Below are 16,610 nucleotides of genomic sequence, written 5' to 3' on the forward strand. Positions count from 1 at the left end.
AAGCCGCCTGGGATGTGAATCATCCCTTTGTCCAGCGTATCCCAGTCTGCATACACTACCTGCCCATTAGTCATTTAGTAGCCAAGTCAGTTATCAGATGGACTGTTGCAGTATCGCAGTGCTCGTGTTCAACTAACCCTTACTTTACTTAATAACAGCCCCAAAGCGCAAGAGTAGTGATGCTGGCAATTCAGATATGCCAGAGAAGCCATTAAGTGCTTCCTTTAAGTGAAAAGGTGCAAGTTCTCGACTTAATAAGGAAAGAAAAAAAATCGTATGAGAAGGAAAGAAAAAAAAATCGTATGCTGAGGTTGCTAAGATCTATGGTAACTTTTATTACAGTATATTGTTATAATTAATTGTTCTATTTTATTATTAGTTACCGTTATTTATCTCTTACTGTGCCTAATTTATAAATTAAACTTTATCATAGGGATGTTTATATAGGAAAAAACATAGTATATATAGAGTTTGGTACTATCTGCAGTTTCAGGCATCCACTGGGGGTCTTGGAACCCCCTATCTTCGGGGCATAGACCCCCAGATAAGGGGGGACCACTGGACTTTCAGAGTCACTCCTGGCTTGTCTAAATAGAAAGCTATCTTTTAGTACCAGGCCAGGCATGCTTTGACATGATTATCAATATCAAACAATATTTTGTTGGAAGGAACTCTTAAATTTACTGTCACATAAATGTTTCCTGATACAAGTTACCCTTTGTACAATTTTGTCTCCTTCTGTGGTTTGAAGTTATTTTTCCTTAAGTCTTTAAAGTTAAAATTCCTGACTTGTTATTGATTTAGGTCCTTATGGAAATTTTTAGTATTTCCTTCTTTTAGTCTTTTCCCTTTGCCACCTTTCCCATTGGTTTTCTTTCATTAAAAATCAGGACCCAACATTTCTAGAACACCTATCACAATAACAGCACACATGCCCCAAAAGAGAGATCCTGCTTTAATGCTGATTAAAGTGGGTTGCTATGTTTTTGGAAAGGAGCCATGAGTCACTGAAATCCACAGGTTTTTTGTTTTGTTTTGTGTACCTCTGCAATATCCTTTAAGATCAGTGCGACAGGAGACCCATTCTGAGGGCTTGTGGAAAAGACTCTCCATGAAAAATATTATCATTTCAATTCCTCCAGAATTAGCCCATATCTTGGGATAAAATAGATTTTTAATGAGTTATTTTGAGTGAGACCTTCACATATAGGTTCCCTTTGATAAAATTTGTGTCTGAGGCAGTTATTATTTTAATTATCCTTATTTCTCTATTTAGTTATTACTTTAAAAGTATTTCACTGCATAATCTCATTTTATTTCTCAAATGAGTTGATTAGAAGAGGTATTTTGTCCCCATCTGACTCATGTAGAAACTGATTCATCAAAAGATGTGATCTAACCAAGGTCACATAGCTAGTTAATCACAAAACCAGGCCAAGAATCAAGATGTCTTCACTTCCGGGCACTTGTTATTTAAGTCAACTCAAATTGATGCCAGTACTTTACTTAGATCTTGGTAAGGGGGCCTCTACCTTGGACTCCACACTTTAAAGGGCCTCATTCTGGCCCTGTCTAACCCCATGGGCCAAAGAGAAGTGACCAGCCAGAGCCTATGCTCCTCTTTCTAAATCACATTCTGAGTCCCAGGACCCCAGAGTTTCCTATCAAATGTCTCCAAGCCCACTGGGGTGTATCCTCCCAAGGGCAGACTACACCCTTGCTGTGGGCACCACTAAGCCAGAGGGGCAGACAAGGGGCAGCCCTTTGAGGGGTAGGGGGATAGCCAGAGCTTGCACTTGTGGGCTGGAGTGTCCACCCGGCTGTACAAGGCCCCTGGTAATGCAGGACGGAGCCAGGAGTGGGGAGAGAAGGGCTGGGGGCCGGAGCCAGCTCTCCATCTGCTGCCCCATTTCTGTGAGGAACGCCAAGGTGTCCCAGAACTCTGAATTCCCACCTGGCTTCCAGGTCGTTAAGAAGGCATATTTTTTCACTGTAGGCAGACAGAACGTATTTTGTTTAACAGTTAGTGAACTTGATTTATACCTTTTCCATATTTATACATATGCTACAGAGGCCTCCGTTTGTCCTCTGGCCCCAGGCTCTGCCATTGTGAGGGGTGGGCTTGCATATGCCCACGTATTTTGTTTGGCTAGCGTGCTGGGGCTTTTTTTTTTAGCATCTTGAATTAGTTTCCAACATTAACAATTGGGAGATTTCATATACGAATAGAGATTTCTGGTTTCTCTTTTTAACAAAACACAGAACATCGTGTCATTCAGGGCCCGCCCACCTGTGTGGCAGAAAGGGGCTGGGGATTCAGAGCAACTGTCTGCCCCTGATGGGGCAGATGTTTTCTCATTTGCCACAGTTCCCACCTGTCTCCCTTCACTCATTTTGGTGACCTCTCTGGCCCCTGAGGGCATTTGAGTTTGTCACCCCTGATTTAAGTCCTTCATGAGATATGTTCTTTCTGCATAAAACAACCATGCTAACACATTTAATACATTTTTTTTTTGCCTCTTCTCTCCAACTTCCCTCAAAGAAAAAAAACTTTTTTTCATTAGCTGAGTATAATTCCCTAAATTTCAATACAGATAAATGCCTATAATCTTGACATCCTATTCCCTAACTTCTGAAACTTGGGGAATCATTAAAACAATAGCTAGGAATTTCAAGAGAGCAGTCTCTCGGCAAGGCTCCCCCTCTTTCACCAGGTCGTTCGAACTGGAAACCAAACGGAATGGATTTTCTCACTTTGACCCCAGTGAGGGAGGGAGTTTTTGATAACTGACAAAGAGCTTTTGTTCAGGTTTGCGTCAGGATAAATCAGCTTGCCTCACCGCCCGGCCCCTCGCTTCTTGCAGGCTCATCTTCCCTTTCTACCCCAGAAGAGCCCCCGCCCTCCCTCCCTCTTGCCCTCAGTGCCTGCAGGTCTCCCGTACTCCACTCCTCCACCCCGCCTCTCAGTCTGGAAAACAGCTTTGCAAGTTAACCTCCAGGGGCATTCATTGAGTTTCCAGCGGGGTCCCCAGCCCCACAGGCTGCCAAAATAGGCTCTTTACACTCCATAGATGGGAGAGAAAAATCTGCTTGTTCGGTTGCAACTGTCAAGCAAAGGACGTGCTGAGCTCAGATAGAAATAGCAGCAGGGTCAGGGCAGGGCACGGCCCCAGCATTTCATTAGCTCAGCCCGCTAAGGGTGATTAAATGCACACAGTGGCCCATGAATGGGGCCATGGAGGGCAGCCACACAGCGCAGCACAGAAAAATCATTCTTTGGCCGCTGTCAGCTGGCTGAATGGGACTTAATTATCGGGATAATGAGAACTGATTTTCATTGTTTTAATTTTGGGGAAGGGGTGAGAAAGAAGGGACTTTTTTCCATCCTCTGGGTGACAGGATGCTAAACTGTGGCCTCCAACAGGGCCCCACATCCTCCAGGCTGCTGTTGGCTAAGCGTCCTGCGTTTGCTGTTTTTCACAGATGCAATAAGAAAGGATGTTAGGCTTGTCTTCTGTGTCAGTGTTTCCTTTAGGCCCTGTAATCCTGGCAGGATGTGTCCTCATAAGAGCATGTCTGTGCTGGCATCCGTCCTCAGCAGCTGTACAGAAGTAACGCGGACAGAAAGAATCCATGGGACAGATCTGTCTGTTCTCAGCCCCTTCCAAGTGCTTCCAGGTCATGAGTGAATCCCATCTTGTTCCTTTTTTTTGTTTTGTTTTAAATACAAGATCTATTTGAATACAAGAGAATTCAAACAACTTTCTCAGGTCGAACATAGAAGAATTCTGAGTTCCTTACACTCATTTTGAGGCTCAAGATCCTAGGGGTCCACTGCAGACTACACCACAACAGTGTGGGGGTCATCAGAACTCTTTAAAAGCCAAAAATCCTTGACAATTGAGATAAGCTCTGACCCCATGAACGAGGAAAGTCACTAATCCATCTCCCCTTATTCAGTGTGATTCACCTTCCATCCTCCCAAGAACTTGATCTTCAAATAGAAATGAGAGGGTTATTTATTCTCCAACCTGATCACTCATTTCTCTATATGACATGTATTACTAGCTGGATGATCAGACAATAAGTATTTGTAAACTAGGATTTAGCATGGCTCTGGGTGCTGTGGAAATACATAATGACACATCCCTCAAGATAGTCTGTTGGGGAGACCAACAATGATTAGAGAAACACACAAGAGGACCCTAATTGAATGTGAAACTCTAGCTAAGCAGGAGGAGGAGGAGAGGAAGGGAAGCTTTATGAAGCCAATGGAGGCTTGTGAGAGCTGCAAGATTGAGAAGAATTTCAACCGAGACCAAAGGGTGGATTTGGATGGTGTGTTTGAGAGAAGGAAACAGGCATTATTGGAATGAAAAATCCATGTGAGGAATAAGATTTAAGATTTTAATCTTAAATCTTGGCAGAGCAGGGCCAGATGATGTAGAGTTCTGAAAGCCAGAGAGGGCCTTTTTTTCTTCCTAACTCCATCTTTGGCCATGAAAAGTGGTGGTTGTTGCTTTTCTTTTGTTTTTATTTTCATTTCTCCCCCTACGTGCTTTAAAGAGATGGGCAGAAAGGAAGAGGGCATGCCCTCCTTCACGGAGCACAGAAAGGGAAACTCTCTTGATGTTGCAGGGTTTTTAGATTTAGGCTCAAGACCAGCACTGGTTCCTTCTCAGGGACTGCCCAGCTGTATCCCCCGCGGAATTCCATAGATCCTTACCCGGCCCAATTCAGTTTAGCCTCTTCTGTTCTTGAAGACTCGACAGGATATAGGTTAAGTTCTTCAAATCTGGCAACTGGGTTCTTTGTGTCAAGGAATAGATAGCTAAGGAGAACTGGCTGTAATAGGTTAATGGCCTACCTGGCCCCTTTCCAAGGAGAACCGCCATGGTCCTTCCCAGAAGCCACATCCTATATTATACACAGTCTTGATAGAATGTGTCTGCCCATCAGAATCAATTAATCATGACTGTCAGCAGTGGAAATGGCCTCTCTGGCTGAAAGAATGGCTATGTCCCTTGTGGTTGAAGAATCCTTTGCCTCAGAAACTCATGTAGGTCAGAGGGGAAAGTTGAGTGTGGATGGCATGCAGTATTCCAAAGGTCTGTTTTCTCATACCTGCTCTGTGCTTTTATGTCACCCAGATAACTTTGCTCGTTGCAAAGCTATATTGTCAGTGTAATCCTTTGTGGCCTTGCTTGGACCTAACGCCACTCATTTCTGAAAGAAGAGAGAGCTGGCAGAGTGGAATTTGTAATAACAGCTCTTAGTATTCACACCATTTGTCTCAAGACCGCCAAGCACTTAGAAATGGCTGGAAGTGACCACTCTGCAGCATGTCTTTCCCTCTCCAGTGCCATATCTTCCTCATGGCAGCCTGTGGCATCTTTCTCAAAAACAAACCTAATCCCATTTCTTCCTTTACTGAGACCTCCATTGGTTCTCTATTGTCTATTTAGAAATAATCTCCAAACTGTTTTGATTGAAAGCTCTAAAAGTAAACAATTTTTGGATATATGTTCCCAATATATGTATATTTATTTTTACATTATATGCATGTATTACTTTATTAATACATTATGTATCTTATTAATCATACACAACATTGATTTTTAAAAGGCTGAAACAAAGATGAAGTAAGCAATAGCTTAGACTATCTTTCTAATTATGATGGATTCTTCATATTATCGTTAGCTAATATCACAAAACACAATAAATATGACTAGCAAAATTCATCATAAATGATGGTGGATGTAAATCCATATGTCTAATAGTGCTCATGGAATTTTCTGATTGTTTTGGCTTGAATTCTTGTCACATCTGAAAGTTTGGTCACTGTTTTCAGCTAGAATATGACTGAAGAGAACTTCTAAGAGAAGTGTCAGTGCTACTATCATTATTTGCCTATGCTTATGCTGCTAATATTATCTTTGACTATTGTTTCTGTGCAGGAATATCTTTAGTCCCCTTTTCCATTTTTTGTATGTTAGGTAAACTAGATAATGTCCATAATCCAATGAACCAAGAACATGTAAACTGTAGTGGCTCATATTTTGTTAAAAGCCCAGGGAAGAGTGAGGACACCACTCTTAGCTCCTCTGCACTGCACAATTCCTAATCTTGCCACAGGATGCTTCATCTCAGGAAGCATCCATGACATGTGGCCATATGCCATGGATAGAGTAAAGACCCCATTGTGAATATCTATATTAAATATAACAAAGCCAAATTTCTTATTTCTTAGATAAGTATAAAGGTAAAATTCTAATAATTTCTGCCTGAATCCTAACGGATTATCTTGTGTAACTCTGGGGTATGCATCCCATTTGGAGACCAAAGGTCTACAGAATTAATTTCAAACATTAACATTGACTTAAGGGGCCTTCTCTGTTCAACCATCTTTCCAGACTCATTTTCCATTGTTCCCTGTCATGTACCATTGAGACTTCCCATTGCTTCTTAAACATGAAATAACCTTTCTTAACTCCACTTGTTTGTACTTACTATTCCAGCCAACTGGAATGCCTTTCTCCTGTTCTCTACTTGGCTAATTCTTACCCAACTTTGAGGACCCAAGTTAAATCTTTGAAAGATCTGATTGCCTTAGACCAGAGGTTAGCAAACTTTTTCTCTAAAAGGCCAGATAGTAAATATTTTAAGTTTTGGAGGCCATACTGTCTCTATCACAACTCTTCAATTCTGCCATTGTAGTGCAAAAGCAGCCATAGCCAATATGTACATAAACAAATGAGCGTGGCTGTATTACAATAAAACTTTCTTTGCAAAAATAGGTGGTGGACTGGATTTGGCTCTAGGGCTGTAGTTTGCCCTAGAGAGCTTGTCACTCTTCTATCATCCCCTTTCTAGCTTTTTCTCCATGAATGCCTATTTAAAAGCACATTTTCTCCAAAGGACTAAATGCCTTGAAGTCAAAGACTTTTATGCCTACCTCCTAGAAGCTAGAAGTCTGGGACCTAGAAACCATTCAGTAAAGAAGTATTATTGATTATCAAGCATTGGCATGATGTTCTTGGTGGAAAAATGGGAAAAAAAATTCTTCCATTGGGTACAAGATTGAACGGCTTACTTCTAAAACTTATTCCAAATAAAAGATTATATAAAACTCCTAATTAGTGAGATTAAAGGATTTAGTTTGAGGTTGAACTAGGATTTCTAACAGGGCAGTCAGTGTCCTGCCCACCTGACCATGACATTCATGTCCCCATCACATTGTTTTGGCCCTTAGCTTCAATAGAACCTGGAGAATCACTTCATTTTCAACCACACAGCCACTGCTAAGGCCAAAACCTTCCTATATTTATATGTTGCTTTATGGTGTTCAAAGCAGGTAGCACAATTCCCATTTTGTGGATGAGACCACTAAGGCATGTTAAATAACTTGCCCAATGAATGATATAGCTGGGACTTTGACCCTAGTCTTCTGATTCCCAACCTAGGCTCTTTCATTACACCAGACAGACGCTCAGGTAATTAGAACAAAATGACACTGTGAAAAATTATTTTACAGAAGAAATTAATCTCATTTAAAATTCCAAAGAGACCTTGGGACAATGTATGTGAGAATTTCAATGGTATTCTGTGGCATTGGCCCAATGGAAGTATAGATACCCTGCCAACTTCACACAAGATACATAAATCTAAAAATCAATTTAACTAACCTTCATTTATCTTGGAAACACAAAAATTTAGACTAGAACTTGGCTTGAATGAAGAGATTCACACCAAGCCTGCGTCCCTGCCTCTCTTGTAAAGTGTTTCATGAACCCCAGTGTTGAAGACCTCACTGTTTTGTTTGACTGTGAAGGCCGCCCACGCAGACTTGCTGCCAGTGCAAGGTTAATACTGACTCGGAAGCAAGAGGACCACTGACTGAATCACCACCACTTACTATAGTCCTCTGCTCTGTATTCCTTGGAAACCTCTTGCCTCAGTTTGGGCTTGACCCAACCCACTTAGAAGAAGAGAGAGCAGTTTTACAGCCCCATATGGAGTGACTCCAAGCCAGTCGTATCTATTTCCAAATGATCTGACGCAGCAAGTGGATCATATTTCCTCTGGAGGCTTGGCTGAGGATAGTTGGGTTGGCGACATTGAACCAGGGTGAATAAAATAAGGCTGTCAAGAAAAACGGTCTCTAAGGAAGTAGGGCTAATGAAATGCTCAGGTCAGGGTGAGGTGCTTTCTGAGGAGATTGAAAAAAGAAAGGAAGACGAGGTGACCATGTGTGAAATTCAAATGAATCAACAGTGATTTGGGAAAGCCAAGCAGATTGGCACATGCCCAGCACCTTTCAGAGAGCAGGCACCAAGCCTAAGAAAATTCACAGAATCTACCTCTTATTTTCATTCTTACCTTTAATCGGATTTTTTATTGGAATTTTTTATGGTTTGTTCCCTGTCCACTTTACCCCTATCCTGCTTAAGGAGGCAGGGACTCTGAATGTATTTGCCAAACACCTACAAACTCCTGTGTTCAGTTATTCTGATCTTAGGGAATAATGATTAGGGAGTTCCAAGAACGGGATGTGGGAACGGCAGAGAAGTTAGGTTTTATTTAAGGTCCTTGGATAAATCAAGTACCCTAGGTTGCTAGGATAGAAATGGAGCTGTTTCTTCACAGATCCTGTGAAGGGATAAGCTTAGCCCTAGAACCAACTCCCAACCCAGAAGAGTTTCTGTTCTCGTGGATACAGGCAGATCTTTGAGCACCAGTTTCCATGGGAACCTATCTGCTTCGTTGTTCTCTGCTTTGGTTGTGCAAAAATATTTTCAAAGGCAAAGACATAGTGACAAAGTTGGGCTCTTTGAGGCTGTTCCTTGAGCAAGATGAGGTGTGTGCCTCTGGCTGGCCACTTGGCAATAGATGTCTTCACACTGCTTCTTTCCACCTAAATATTTTGGCCACTGGAGTCGTTTTAGCAGGAAACAGTCTACAAAGGATAACAATCACTTCCCTTTGCTTTATGCTTTTCACAGTCAACTTAACTGGCATGTTTCAGGTGCCTGCTGTGTGCCAGGCATTTTTTTCAGAATGGAACAGGACGGCCCTTGCCCTCAATGTCTTAGCATTCTAGCAGGAGAGACAGTCAAATGAATGTGAGAAACACTATGGAGACTCAGGGGAAGGAGCCATTGTAAAAAAGCTTCACCAAAGAGCAGATGTGAGAAAGGCAAGAGGGCATGACTATAAAGGGAGCCCTAGCCATCGTTCATTCATCCACACATTGATTCCCCAAATGTTTATCACCTGCTCATTATTTGCCAGGAGCAAGGGGCTTGGGATTTAACGATAGCTAGGACATGGAGCATAGGATTGAGGGGAGGAGGGAGGGAGGAGGTGGTGGCAGAGGAGCTGATTGTCAAGGGCCTTGCATGCCAAGCTGAGGAGTTTGAACTTTGTTCCGTAGACAATGAGGAGCTTTTGAAGGTCTTTATGTGGGTGGTGGCACAGATATCTACCCCACCTCATTATTTCCTACCTCAGCCCCTGATTTGTTTCTCTCCTAGCAATTCCTACAACTTGGAAGTATTTTATTCATTTGTCTGTGCTTGTTTCCCATCTGGCTCCCCACTTGGGATGAGCCCCATGAGGACAGGGACCATACTGGCCATATTTACTGTTGCATGCCCAGTTCTGGGCAGAAAGTGAGCCCTCAGCAAATATTTACTGAATCAGATCTGTGTTTAGAGAATTGTCTCCTCTTTGTAGAGTGGAGGGAGAGCCAAGGCTGGGAGATCCTGTAGGAGGGACCCTAGTAGCAGAGAGATGCTCGGGGCCTAATCTGGGGCAATGGTGGCACAGATGGAAGAGAGAGAGATTTAAAGGACTCTTCAGAGTTAACAGTGACAGACCTTGATGAGGGAGAGGGAGGGGTCAGAAGTGACTCTAATGTTTCCACTGGGGTGTCTGAGTGGCTGGTGATATCATTGACAGAGAGAGAGAGAGAGAGGGAAATAGGGGAGGAACTCAAAGAGGGGGTTGTCATGGGAAGCAGGAGAGCGTAGATAATGAGATCAGTTTTGGACATGTGTGATTTGAGACAACTGTAGAATGTCCAACTGGAGATGTTCAGCAGACAGTTGGAAATATATGTGGGCAATTCAGGAGATGCCTGGGGTTGAGGTCACAGGTTTTTAACAATAAATGAAGCCAGCAGAGTGAGGTTGCTCAAGGAGAGAAGAGTTCCAAGAGAAGATAGAAGCCCAAACCTGGAGGAAACACAATTTAACGGGAGGGGAGGAAAGAGGAGCCAGTGGAGGAAACAGAAGGCAAGGTCTAAGAGGTAGGAGGAGAAGAGAGGGGGACTCCTGGCCAGTATTGAGAAATATGGGCCCCACCTAGGACAGAGCAATGGGAATAGGAGCTGCCATCTTGGGTGACTTACTCTGCCCATTTCTTACCATGTTAATGGTGAAAGGGAGCTCTTAGCAATTCTGGGCCACTGAGAAGGACAGAAACACATCTGTGTAGTTTACCTGGACTTTCTTCTAACAGACCCTGAGAGTGGGGCCAGATTTAGCTAAGCACTGAACTGTGTGTGTATTTGAGGAGGTCCTCAGCTTGGAAACACTTTTGGGGTGGCCAGCTGCAACTTAACACCAGCAAATCCTGCCTCTTATCAACTCCTGCCGAGAATGGTTCATGTGGACTAGACAGTTGCTTAACAAGTGGCCCCGACTTCAGTGTCTGGGTTCAGGTTCCCGGAGGGTTATTGAAGATGGCGGCTGGTTCCAGTTCCCTAGGGGAGATACTTTCCTCTGGCAGCTGGTTCACATGTTAGTGCTAATCTTGACCTCCTGTCTATATTTGCCCCCTTTTCTCTGCATCTCCTGCCACATCCAATCCTGTTTCTATAGACACCTCATTCTGCCTTCCTTCCAGCCACCCATGTACTACCTTCCACTTCCTGCCTACTAGTACAAGGCCACTGATTGCCACACTTATTTTAGTCACTAAAAATCTTGTGGAAATGAAATGAAAACTTTAAGAGAAGCCCAGGACACAAAACAGACCAAAGTGGAGATGCTCTGGCTAAAGGGAGGAGAGTAATGTCCAGGAGTCCCTCTCAAAATTCTAAAGCCCCAAGAATCTGCTGTGAGCCTCTGAGGCAGGAGAGTCAGCCCTGGTCTCAGAGTCTGCTGGCCCAGATTCCTTAGCCCAGGCTCTTCCCCTCTTGCTGTTGTATTTAGGTCCCTCCTGGCTCTGAAATTCTCTGAGAGTGTCTGCAGGTCATGAGTTTCCACTCTCTTTTCCTGGGCATTTTCCCTCCCAGAGAAAGAACAGGCCAGGCTGGGACAGTGTTGGAACAACCCAATACAGAACACGCTCCCATCATTCCTGTCTTGGTCTCTTCCAAAGCTGCGTCACCCAGACTTTCAGGCCCTTTTTATGAATGGTGTCATTTAGTCTGCGTGGGTTGACCAGTGCTTCCCTGGAAAAGGTTGCTTGGGAAGGGAACTCACAGACACAGATGTCCCACTGTAAGAGTCCAAAGCAAGACCCCAATGGAGGACTCCCCAACACACACATGGAAGCTCAATTTAAAGGATACTGTCTTGGTGGCCTCAACAGTTTCCTCTTAGAGAGGAAGGCAGAAGGAGGAAAGGGAGAAGCTTTCTAAAGTTAGCGTCATGTTCTCATATTCTCTCCCCACCCTTTGTTAATTGCTCCATCTCTCCCTCTTTTTTTAGAAGACTGACATGCTAGGGCTTCCTCATCTCCCTTCAGTGCTGGGTGAATCCTGTCCATCACCCTGCCTGAGACTGTCCTGCCCTCCCTCTGTGGCTTGCTCACCCTGGTGCCCAGCCCATCCCAGCCCTGCTGCATACTTCTACTCAGCTCGTGCGTCACGGCTATTCATCTTATTTAGTGCTTGGCTTGGCTGCAGATGCTGTAAATATGGTAATTTTAGACTCCCTGATTGGAAAGGGTTGCAGGGCGGGGTGGACAACAGTTTGGTTTACTCTGTTGGAGCTGGATACTAGCTGGCTCTGCCACCCCCTGTGTGCCCTTCTTCTCCAAACTGTGGCCCCGTCAGGGCCTCCCTCTCTTTGTGTTCAGTCCTGACTTCTCTGGGCCTGGGGAGGAGTGAGAGGGACAGAGCGGACATGCCCAGGCTCTCGGCCTGGAGAATTGTGGGTTAGCACGGAGCACTGCAGGCCGAGGGGCCAGAAGTGCAGCCAGTGACGCATGGGGTGGGAGTCCTGACCCTGCCAAGACAATGCCCAGGGCGGGCGCCTGGGGATTAGCCCCTCACCCAGGGCCTTGTTCCAGGGCACACTGGGAATGAAGTGGGGACCGCCAGAGGCCTCTGACCCCTCCTGAGCTCTCTCCCTTTTCTTTTCTTTCCCTCCTGACCTCCCCCCATGGGGGGCTGTCACTCCCAAGGGTCTTAGGCGGCGCTCCCAGGGTTGTCAGCTAATCCCTCCTCCCACCCCTCTGGTGCTTAAAGGCATAATTTGCATTTGATTACAGGACCCCTGAACTGGGTCGGAGGATTCAAATCCCCAGGGAGCTACAGCCGGCCTGACATTCAGGAACCAGAAGTCAGGGTGGAAGCTGAGAGAGTTTTGAGCTCAGGGCCCCGTCAGGTCCTTCCAGAGCAACTAGATATGCTTCCAGCTGTCTGTCCCACCTCCTCAGAAGGACAATCCTGATTCCAAGGCTCTTGACTTGGAACTTGGAGTCTGGGACTTGGAACAGTCCCAGTTTTTGAGCCACTGTCTGTAACTCAGAATGTTCGAGCCCGGGAGCTGACTCAGATTTTTTTGCACCTAACCCCCCATTTGACCAACCAGAAGTGACTTGTACCAGATCACAAGCCAGGTAACTACAGGATTGTTAGCCCACATCTGCTGCTTAGTCCATGCCCTGGACATATTTTTATAGAAGGTTCTAGAAGAAGGAAAGTAGAGGCTGATAGGTATTTCTTTGTTACTGATTCCTGGAGGAAGCCATAGCACAATCCTACTGCTCTCCCCACTGATGGATGTTGAGCTGGTGTTTGGTTGCCTCTAGTGACAGGAAACTTGCCATCTGTGAGGCAGCCTATGAGAACGTTGGTTGGCTCTGACTGCTGCCTAATAACTCTTTCCTGCTGTGAGCTGTCCTGCTGTCCACCAGCATCTGTTTCGCTGGTGGAGTGGGACCTGGGAGGAGGATTAGGGGGTCTCTGAAGGGGGCATAGGCTGTCCTCCTTCAGGAAAAGAACTAGTGGGACTCGGACATCTTCTGAGGGTGCAACATGGAGAGCTCTCAGCTCTTGTCAGCAGTCCCTGCTCCCTTCCTGTGGATAAGCTACAGATGGAGTGCTCCCTTCTGGCCCATGTGCTGTGTGGCCACCACACACTTGCATCTGTTTACTTTTCCTTCTGGAAATATGGACACAAGGGCATTTTATTCACTTCAAAGCCAGGAGTCCTTTCCTGGAGGACTGTTAAGGTGTGTATTTCCCACCAACAGTTGTTGTGCAGAAATTGTTGGTGGGGAGAAGTTAAGTGATTATTCATGAAATCTTTCCTGCTAAAGATGCATTGCCATGAAACTGCACTGGTTTGGGCTAATTCAGGTTATGGTCTAAAGAACCTCAGGACCAAACATCTCCAGCAAAATAGTCTTATTATGCTCCATCCTATAGAATAAATCAGAACCATAGCTAACAAAATCTTTCCTAGGAGACATGTGGCCTGGTCTGCTTGGAAAAATCGATGGGCCTCCTGTGTAAACAGCATTTTGCCTGTTGGAATGTAAATGTAAACAGCATTTTGGAGTCTGAGTGGTGGAAACAGTTTGTTCTTTTAGTGGATTAACAATTTGCCCCTGAAAAAATTATTTCACAGAATTCACTAAGCACACTCTTCCTTCACACGCATATGGGGTTCCACGTCAGGCAGCCCTGATGGGCCAAAACTCTGGAAGCTTTGCTGCACCCAATCTATCAACACCCCTCGCAGTGATGTGTGTTCTAGAGAGAAGGGGAGGGAGGGGTGTAGGTACAGGATTTCTGGAGAGATTTGAAAATAACAGCACATTAGCGAGAGAAGGAGTTGCTTCCAAAATTTTCAAAAAGAGTTAAAGAGAAGGCATTTATAACCACAAGGCCTGGTCAATAGAGAACAAGAACGTGCTGGGGCAGAGTGGGGAAGGAGAGCCAGGAGAGCGGGGAGGTGGCGCAGGACAAGAGTTGGAAATTGTTTTCCCTGTATAAAATTCCCATTATCCCCCTGCAGTCAGTTTTGACAGCGACCCCCACCACCACCCAAATTCGGTCCGTCCAGAGACCTGGTAAGGAAAGCATCCTTCACAGAGCTCCCCACCTGTTCCCAGGCCCCATGTGTGGCCTCCCCACAAATCTGCTGCTCCATCTCCGCTTCCGCTCCATACTATGCTCGACCCTAGATTACTGCTCCTGCATGTCACTTCCTTGCTTCCACTCCCCTGCCAACCAATTAAGTTCTCTGCCATGCTCTGGCCTGGCGGTCAGCACCCCCATGCCCTGGCTCCAGGGGACCTTCCCAGTCTCATGCTTTGTCCCTCATAAGTATGAGGCCAGGGGAGCATGTTTACGACTCCTTGGAGCACTTAGAGAGTGCCTGGCATGTGGAGAGCATTTGGTTGTTATAAAGACTTTATAATCTGTCCTCTTGCCTTTGCTTAGGGTGCTCCTCCCTCCCTCTCTGTCTGGCTGGACTCCAACTCCCCGCCACCACCACTTTCACAGGAAGTGCCCGCCTCTGGGCCCCTGTAACTGTCTGATGTCGGTCACATTCTTATGTCTGACAGGCTCATATTTATGTCCAGGGTTTATCTCTCTTTCCAGAATGACAACACCTGCAGGTCAAGGGCTTTCTCTCATACTTATTTATAAGCCCTCAGTACCCAGCATAGTGTGCTGTACACAGTAAGTGCTTATTTTAGACCGCGATATCTTTAATAATAATAATAGCTCTACTCTATTAAGCATTTCCCATGTGCACGGTGCTGGGGACTTCTCCTGCCTGGATTAATCTTCGTAACAAACCAATGAGTGTTCCCATTAGTTCGGTTTTATGGAGTAGGAAAGAGAGGTTTGGAGGATGTTCCCTTGCCTGAGATCGTAGGTAGTGTATGACAGAGCTGCGATGTGAACCCAGGTCTGTCCGCTCTAGAACTTGAACTTGAACTCATAAGGACTCTGTTATACTCCTCTCATGAAGACAGGGACTGTGTCTTTCCCAAAGCCGGGGTTGCAAATTGGCAACCTGAGGGCAAAATCGGGCTCCCAGATGTGTTTTGTTTGGCCCATGCAGTGTTTTTAAAAATCAGGAAATTTTACATCATCATCTACATTTCTGGCTTTGCTGGAAAACCTGGGAGATTCAGTAACCCTGAATCTCAGCAGGGCGCTGCCGGGCTGGGGCTCAGAAGCAGCTGCCCCTCCTTTCTCTCCATCCCTCCCAGACATTGTCTGCACTCAACTGTCCTGGTCAGTGATTCTCCCCCAGGGCGCTGGCATTGGGTGTGGGTCAATTCTTGGTTACTGTAGGACTGTCCCACATACTGCCGGGGGCTTAGCAATGCTGGCCCTCACCCACAACATCAGTAGCATGCTTCCTTCAGCCATTTGACAATCACAAACACCCCCAAACATTTCCAAAGCCCCTGGTAAGGGGTGCCACACCATCCACTATTGAGAACCACTGGTAGATAACCCCCTGGATCGCCAGTGCTGGCACACAGTAGGGCCTCAGGTAAATAGATTAAACAGACTTAGAACGAAATATCCATAACTGAATGGTTGTGCATGTTACAAGTTCCCATGAAAACAGAGGCAGAAAAATGAAGTAATCATGGTCTTTTAAAATTATCTGGAGCAAATTTGGCACATTCCCCTAAACACCTGTCCCACAATGGAAAAAAAAAAAATTAGTAATAACACGTCTCCGCTGAGGCATTTCCATGCTGCATGCCTCAGTTCCCGCTGTAATGTTAATTGGTTATGGTTTTCTTTGCTTCTAGTTCCTACATGTAACGAGAGTTACTGTGCAGCTGTCAACCAGACACCACCCAGGAAAGGCTGCATTTAAAGGGACAACAGAACTGAATCGCATGGAGCTTTCCTACAGAGAAATGTTGTTAATAATATTTTTGCTTTTTGTTCTAATTATAAAAATACTATATGCTTATGGCAGAAATTTCAGAATATATCAAAGTACTAAGAGTAAGTAAAAATCACTCATGATTTTATCACCTAAAGTTAATCAGTTTATATTTTTTAATATTTCTTTCCAGTCTTTTTTTCCCTACGCACATATTTGTGTTTGTTGTTGCCGATTTTGTTTGGTGTTTAGCAAAATTAGGATCGTACTGCTTATAAAGTTTTCCTTGCCATCTCATGGCTGTGCCCATAATCAGTCTAATCCCCTTTTGTTGGAGAGAGTTGCTTCCCAGTTTTTGCTATTATAAACAGTACAGCAGTCAACTTCCTTCTTCATGAATCTTTTTGGGTCATCCTGATTATTTCTACAGAAAGTGTGATATGGCCGCCAGCACAAGAAGAAATCCTCCCCTCCACTGGGAGATGGTGCTGGCTCTGGATCTAGAAG

The 16,610-nt window shown here is 44.9% G+C and overlaps 1 protein-coding gene across 4 annotated transcripts in view; it reads left to right on the plus strand.

Annotated features, from left to right (window-relative positions):
* Window positions 1-16,106, plus strand: part of RAD51B (RAD51 paralog B) — a 648,418-nt gene extending 632,312 nt beyond the window's left edge. For all 4 annotated transcript variants that reach the window (XM_058567173.1, XM_058567174.1, XM_058567172.1 and 1 more), the window contains exon 11: window positions 16,024-16,106. In XM_058567173.1, the coding sequence (XP_058423156.1) occupies window positions 16,024-16,091 (68 nt within the window). In that variant the 3' untranslated portion in view covers window positions 16,092-16,106. The remainder of the gene's footprint in view (window positions 1-16,023) is intronic.
* Window positions 16,107-16,610: the final 504 nt, after the last annotated feature.

This window comes from Diceros bicornis, chromosome 24 (genome assembly GCF_020826845.1).
Source record: "Diceros bicornis minor isolate mBicDic1 chromosome 24, mDicBic1.mat.cur, whole genome shotgun sequence".
Taxonomy (NCBI): domain Eukaryota; kingdom Metazoa; phylum Chordata; class Mammalia; order Perissodactyla; family Rhinocerotidae; genus Diceros; species Diceros bicornis.